Raw genomic sequence first — 7534 nt, 5'->3', positions numbered from 1 at the left:
CCATATTCATCGCCAACCTCACCTCCACTGGCGACGGCTAGGTCGCGGACTGCGACAAGGAGCAGGGCATGCGAGACAGCGACACCTTGTATCCCATGTCCTATGCCGATGACCGCAACTAAACTTCCGTGGCTCACGGCCGTCGGACGTGAACACGAAGGAGAACAACGAAGGAGAACAACAAGGACTTGGAGGTCGGACACTTTCTAGGGCTCATGGCTACTGGTGAAGATTTAGACAGTTAACTTCCGAATGCTTTTGTTTATTGAAGTATGTCAAAAATGTAATAAATTTAATCCGGTTTAAATGGAAATCGTCCAGTTTGCATAAACATAGTCCAATTTGTTCAAATCAGTTTTGAAATGTATATGTGTACGATTGGATTGCCGACATCAGTGTCCGCACCCGCAGATTGGTCCGGACCAGTCTGCGGACAAATACAATGTCCGTTTTGAGAGTCTGTTAGCCAATGATGGAACAATCTGATGAATAGTTCCGTTTCAAGGATAAACCTCCCATATTATTATAAAAAAAAAGTCATTCCGCACAAAAGGAAAAGGGTTGCGTGAAATTACATATGCACACGAATCAATCAGGAGGGCCACAGCAAACAGGGCGTTTTCAATAGGCGTCAGTTCAAGGTGCATGCCAGCAAATAGCTGCAGCCCACACCAGGTTCGAGCAACAGTTTCACCAGGTTCGAGCAACGTTGACAGCAACAGTTTCGTCAGTAGCACCGCGAGACGGAGGCCAGAACGGGTGTGTGCTCCTCACACCAGGTTCGAGCCACCATCGCCGGGCCCTGCCGTCATCGGCACCTCCTCGACGTGCAACGGCTTCTTGTAGAGCTGGAGCAGCAGCGACGAGCAGACGACGCTCACCGATGAGGCGGCCATGCAGGCCCCGGCGAGCCACGGGGGGAGCCGGATGCCCGTGAACGGGAACAGGACGCCGGCGGCGATCGGCATGCCCAGGACATTGTAGCCCAGGGCCCAGACGTAGTTGAGCCGGATCTTGGCGAGGGTCTTCCGCGAGAGGTCGATTGCCGTGATCACGTCCACTAGGCTGCTCTTCATCAAGACGATGTCAGCGGCCTCGATGGCGACGTCTGTGCCCGCGCCGATGGCCATGCCCACGTCCGCTGCGGCCAGGGCCGGCGAGTCGTTCACCCCGTCGCCGACCATCGCCACGGCAAGTCCTTGCGTCTGTGCAGGAATGGAGTAAGCAGGAATGCAAAATGTAATGCCAGGTAATAGTCCCTGCCGAAAAGAGAAAAGACCGTCGTACCTGCAAGTCCTTGATCTTCTCAGCTTTTCCAACTGGATCAATCTCAGCAAATACGGTGCTGATCCCGACTTGCTTTGCTATGGATTTGGCTGTAGCCCAGTTGTCGCCCGTCACCATGATGCTTGTGATGCCCATTGAGCTAAGGTGTGAAATGACGCGTCCTGCCTCAGGCTTCAGAGGATCCGATACGGCAAGAGCTCCGCAGATAACCCTATCGATCGCAACAAGCACACAGGTCCTGGCAAGATCCTCCATTTCAGACATGTATTCCTCCACTTCAGAGCTCATTGGAGCTTCAAATTCTTGCATGAGCCGTTTGTTCCCAACCAAAACCAGCTTGCCTTCAACATTCGCGCTGACCCCTGCCCCTGGATGCACCTCAAAATCTTTGGAATCCATCATATGATCACTCGGAGATCCATATTGTTCTCTGAGCTTCTTTGTGTATTCAACAATAGCCTTTGATAGAGGATGCTCACTGTTTGCCTGACAAAGTCACAATTTTTCAAGTTAAAGAGAAAATTAGAGCCAGACACCCAAAAAAGGAGGGAAAAAAAGTTTATAACAACAGAATAATAATAACTAGGAACGTATCATATGGTGTCTGCCAACATAAATGCGGAAAATGACAAGTGGTTAACAAACCAACCTCAGCACTGGCAGTTAAATCACACAATTCTAGAAGTGGTATCTTGGAGAAGGTCTTTGTTTGAACAACAGAAGGTTTACCCTTAGTCAGGGTTCCAGTTTTATCAAATATGATAGTTTTAATCTGCAAACAGAGAGATCAAAACGGTGGTCCAGTGTGTGTTAGTATACCACAGTAGAATTTATATGGAGAAGAAAAACATACTCCTTACACTGGAGTCTGTATCGCACGAGCACACACACACACACACACACACACACACACACACACAAGCTAGCACAAAAAGTCTCAAGATTACCTTGTGAGCTTTCTCAAGTGCATTGCCACCTTTGATAAGAACACCTAGAGAAGCACCTTTTCCAGTAGCAACCATAACAGCAGTTGGGGTAGCTAATCCCAGAGCACACGGGCATGCAACGACTAGGACAGATATTCCAAACTGCAGAGCAAGCTCAAAACTATCCATTGCCTTTGGAATCCATTGCTGAGGGTAGAGGTGAAGTTGCCCGGGTATGAACCAGCCAAGCCATGTAAGAAATGCAGCCACCACAACCTTAAAATGAGAAGAAACAATCAATATGAGAAAGGTTTTCTCTCAAGAGATAACCTGGCAGCAAATATCATACTAGAACATTTGTACGTATCAAGCAGGGTATGATTTCCCACAATGAACCTACTGTTTACTGCTGGAAAACTAATCAGCTCAGTAAAGAACAAGGTTAAACTAGATAGTTACTAAATCAAATAAACAAATTTGATCTTGACAAGTTCACAAAACAGGAGTATACAATAGAACCCGGGTAGCCAGCCGGTAGCACATACAAGGTCTTCAGCTCAATGCTAGCCGAGTCTAGGCTGACTACTCATATCGGTCATGTACATCACATTCGCATAACGTTGATACCGACAAACTACTACTGTAACCAATTATGAACCACAAGGGTAGGTAATTTCTGACCATGCTCTGATTATGCAAAAGATGATGCAGAGCAACATAGCAGGAGCAAATTTAAGGAGAAAATAACAGATAACTTACAGTTGGAACAAAAAACCGTGAAATCTTGTCTGCCAACCGCTGTACTGGAGCTCTTGCAAGTTGAGCAGCTTCAACTAGCTGGACTATCTGTGACAGAGCCGTCTCTGACCCAACATGGGTGGCCTTAACAATTATGAAACCATTATCGTTTACAGTACCACCAATAACCTTTAAAAAAGACGATTGAAGCATCAGGACAGTACATGATAAATAACATCAGATAAGGCAATCGGAATCCAAAAATACCAACCTTATCTCCCGGTTTCTTTGCAATGGGCCTTGCTTCCCCAGTTATCATACTTTCATTAACATGGCTTTGGCCTTTGATGACAACACCATCAACTGGGACCTTTTCACCAGGGACAATCTTAATGAAATCGTTTCTTTGAAGTAACTGGGTACTGATCTCCACTTCTGAAATGACACTTCCATCCTTTTCCAGTGTGAGAAGTACAGCTGTTTCTGGTGCAAGTTCTGTCAGCTTTGACAAAGCATCTGATGTCTTCCCCTTTGCCACCACCTCAAGGTATTTTCCCAGCAATATAAAAGATACCAACATCGAACTAGTTTCAAAAAGATCTTGTCCTTCAAACGTGTCTGATGTTAGTGCCTTCACAATAATGTACACAGAATAGAAGTACGCAGCATTTGTTCCCAAAGCAACCAGCACATCCATGTTAGAGTACCCTCGCTTCAGTGCATGGTAAGCTCCAACGTAAAATCTGACAATTATCGATACAAAGTGAAATACGTAAGACACATGCTGTAGCATAAGATTGCAGTGAAGAAATTGTAAAGCAGCATCGTTTGACAACTTTTGCAGTACTTCTATCATTCCCAAACAGCATGATACCTTTATATAATTGCATTTTTGAAACAAAAGAGCTTAACATTTTTTCAAAGAGAAGGAATCAACATCAAGATGTTGTTGCCAGGTTGAGACTGTACCTCCAACCAATAATGAACTGAACTGGAGAACATAGCAACCACCGCAGTAGCATACCTACCGTCATGTTGTTGTAGATTTTATAAAACAGCCAATCTCCAGAAGGAGGGAGCATGGGCAGAACCATCGCGAACAGGAACACAGGAACTGAAAAGAGGCAACTCCAAAGAAATTGGTTCCTGTAACTCATAATTTCATGGTGGCGTTCTACTTCTCTTTGCTTTGGTGGTGAGTACAAGCTGGCATTAAAGCATTTAGGGGGTTCTGCAGCATCCTGAATGCGCTGAATAAGTAATCGTGGACCAGTGACATCAGGGTCATATGCAACTGTAACTGTTTGACCTGATGTATCCCATTCAACATTATTCACTCCCTCTACAGTTTCCAGTACCGACTGAATGAGTTTGGTGTCTTCTGGAGAACTCACACCCTCAAGTTTTAGATGCATTTTGTTCACATCGTCCCCATAACTAATGAGATCAGCTCCAAATCCAGCATCCTCAATAGCCTCGATTAGTAAATCACGGCTGGTAATATTTGGATCAAAGTGCACCTTGGCTTCCTCTAGGGCAAGCCCCACTGCAGCTTTTTTAACTCCAGGTACCATCAGAAGTGCCCGTTCAATAGATTCAGAGCAGCTTGTACATGCCATTCCTTTTATCCGGAGCCTGCATACGGCAATTTCTTGTTCTTGGAGTTCATCGACCTCAAAGTTGATATCCTCAATAGCTTCTTTTATGGTTCTTGCCTGTGAGAACAAGAATCTTAACTGAGAAAATATAGCAAATTATACCAACGGTGCAGCATTTTCGGCATTACTTTGTGGAGAATGCATCAATGCAGACTCGAGTTTACTGAACTGAAAGTGCATGCTCATAAATATAAATCTACTAAAATTGCTAGTAAAAATCACAGTATGAAGAAAGAAAGGCTACATTGTTCCTTGGCAGTTCATTTATGCTCAAAATTCTCTAAGAATATATAATTGAGGTATACTCATCGTGGAGATGATATAGTTCCTCGGCAATTCATTTATGAACTAAACTATCTGACAATGTTTGACAGTCCAATGATTGGGCAGTTGCTGTCAAGAGATTGGCCCACACCAACAAAAGGTAGTTAAAATAGTTGGTGGTACAAAGGTGTGGGCCTTAAAACTGAATATCAAGGGAAAGATAAGATAAAGTTGACCTGGCAGCTAAATGAGGATTTGTAGGACAAAATTCATCTCCTGGAACCAAACATTTCCCGTTTACACTAAATACATGTGCAAATATGTCCCTAGTGAAAACTGATAACTTGGATTAACAACAGGACAAAAAGAAGCTACCACATGTATTTGGCATCCCTCTTTTTACCCCATTTATGACAATATGCAGATATTTCCATAGTAAGTACTAAGGACCTCCATATTGAAAAAATAAAAAATACAGTGATGAGAAGACGAGCATCAGCTCAAGGAAATCTTACATCGGTCTCCTCCGGGCTGTACTGAACAACAGCCTGGCCCTGAAGGGTTGAGACCTGGATGCTCTCGACCCCCTTCAATCCTGCCACCACCCAGGAACCGCATGACATGCCCCGGACATTGAACATGACCTTCCTTGTAGTCCTCTCCTTCCGCGGGGACACCCTGGCGGCGGCGGCAGAAGCGCCATCGGCCGCATGGAGAAGCGGCTCCTTGAGATGGCTCTCTCCATTCTGCTCCATTCCTGTTGCAGAATTGGTCAGAACAACATCATGGCAGTAGCAGAGCATCAAGAACCCACGTCCAAGTCACTCGTCAGAACCTATTAATGGAGTGCAATTACTGTTCTTCTATCTATGTGACAGAGTGGCGGCAGCAATCTGCATTAGAAGTACAGACAGCCTAAGGTTTGGACAAACCATGAACACGGTAAAATCAAGGTGACTGGTACTAAGCAGAGCTGCTGCTTTCCCCCAAATCTTCAGCCAAATAACAGCGTGTTAAATTGCGAAACATTAGTTTTCTCAACGATTTGTTTTTACCCATAAATCATGCAGCAGATTTTGCCCCGCGCCCAAACCAAACCAAAGGAACTCGCGTGCAAGTTTGAAGTATCAGAAACAACCACCACTGACGCGCGCGCAAACAGCTCTAGGCACCAAATTTAACAGGGAAACTGAAAATAAAAAAAATACTGGGGCGGCAACTCCACAGAACCGCGTACCAGAGAGCGGAATCCAAAAAACCCACGAGACAAACAACCAAAAAGCTCAGCGGTGGCGGCGGCGGGGGGCGGTGGTTACCTCTGTATCCGGCGACGGAAGGGGCTGCAGAGGAGGCTGCGGCGGGCTCTAGGGTTCGCCCGCACGCGCGCGCGGCTGTGGAGGGATTAGGGGACGGGCGGGGAGGGTCTAGAAGACGCGGAGGCGCGGGGGGAGGCGGCGTGAAGCAGGCCGCCCGCGGCAAGAGGACTGGAGGAGGCGGCGACGAGGGCGAGGTGGCCGGGCACTCTGGCCGCCTGTAGTCCTTGTTTGTTTTATAAATTTTGATTGGACGACTCGTTCGGATTTGCTGCAATTTCGATGGGAATGCGGTGGCTTTTGCGGGTTTTATTTGGCTCCGGTGGCGTTTGAGGTTTGAGTTTGATTTGGTTTTGGATTCCCTCGGTCGGGTCGTTGGTGGCCATCGCTTTCGCCGCTCCTTTTCTATCCTCCTCCGTGTTTTTTGGTTCTTGCCCGCTCGTCTTTCAGTTTTTGCCCGTATGCCCCTCTGAAGCATCTCCACCTTTTCAAACTCTGCACATATTTCTTTTTATGGTAGTATGTGACTCATTTATATCTTAAAGATCACAGTACAAGTTACGTACAAATATCTTTTACACAAAGGAACGACGGTTAAGAAGTAAAATTACAATCCAAGACACATAGTCCTCACATCAACAGTTTAACACCCATCACCTGCCTCTGAAACCACTACAACAACAACCAAAGAAAAAATAACGGATCATCTTCACATCTAAACTCGAAGTGGCTCCATCGCACATAAGCTTTATGAACCTCCAAGGTGACTCACGAAAGATGAAATCATTACCGTTGAACGTGTCAGATCGCGGCAACACCTCAGACACGCCATTAAACTCTAGATCTGGCACCTCTACACGATTAAGAGCATCTCTAGCAGACCCCGCAAAAATCCGACCCGCAAAACGCGTTTGCAGCTCGCGAAAAAAACGACTTTGCGGGCAGGCGCGGACGGGCGCAGAGGCAGACCCTGCAAAACGGACCCGTATAAAAGGATATTCGCGGAATATGCTCTTTTACGGGCTGGCTTTGCGGGGTCTGGTCTACCGCCGGCCCGCAAATCCTAAATTTGCATCTCAATTTGACACAAGATAATGCATTTCTTTACTTTTTCAACAACATTGGATACATAGGGCATCACCAAATCTTTACTAGAATAGTAAGACCAAAGAAAACAAGCACCACAATTATGCATTTTAGAAGATTTCCAACTTTCATAACTGCTCCCACTAGTTGGACCAATATATTCCCCATGCATTCATTATTGATCTGTGGATTCTTGATTTTGCATTCTTCATTCTTCTTCTTTGATTCTAAAGAAGTAGACGCTTCTTCCCCTCTAGTTGCA

The 7534-nt window shown here is 45.7% G+C and overlaps 1 protein-coding gene across 1 annotated transcript; it reads right to left on the bottom strand.

The window, feature by feature from the left end:
- Window positions 1–486: 486 nt before the first annotated feature.
- On the bottom strand, window positions 487–6489 carry LOC123132584 (copper-transporting ATPase HMA4). The gene is made up of 9 exons (XM_044552411.1): window positions 6190–6489; window positions 5389–5630; window positions 3921–4666; window positions 3223–3694; window positions 2973–3140; window positions 2235–2489; window positions 1937–2059; window positions 1288–1773; window positions 487–1205 (listed from the first exon to the last, which is right to left on the bottom strand). Exons 2-9 carry the CDS (start codon window positions 5626–5628, stop codon window positions 771–773), a joined length of 2925 nt encoding a protein of 974 aa, XP_044408346.1. The 5' UTR covers window positions 5629–5630; window positions 6190–6489; the 3' UTR covers window positions 487–770.
- Between the last annotated feature and the right edge of the window lie 1045 nt (window positions 6490–7534).

The sequence above is a fragment of the Triticum aestivum genome, chromosome 6A (assembly GCF_018294505.1).
Source record: "Triticum aestivum cultivar Chinese Spring chromosome 6A, IWGSC CS RefSeq v2.1, whole genome shotgun sequence".
Lineage (NCBI taxonomy): Eukaryota > Viridiplantae > Streptophyta > Magnoliopsida > Poales > Poaceae > Triticum > Triticum aestivum.
This window is presented reverse-complemented; position numbering and strand designations above follow the sequence as displayed.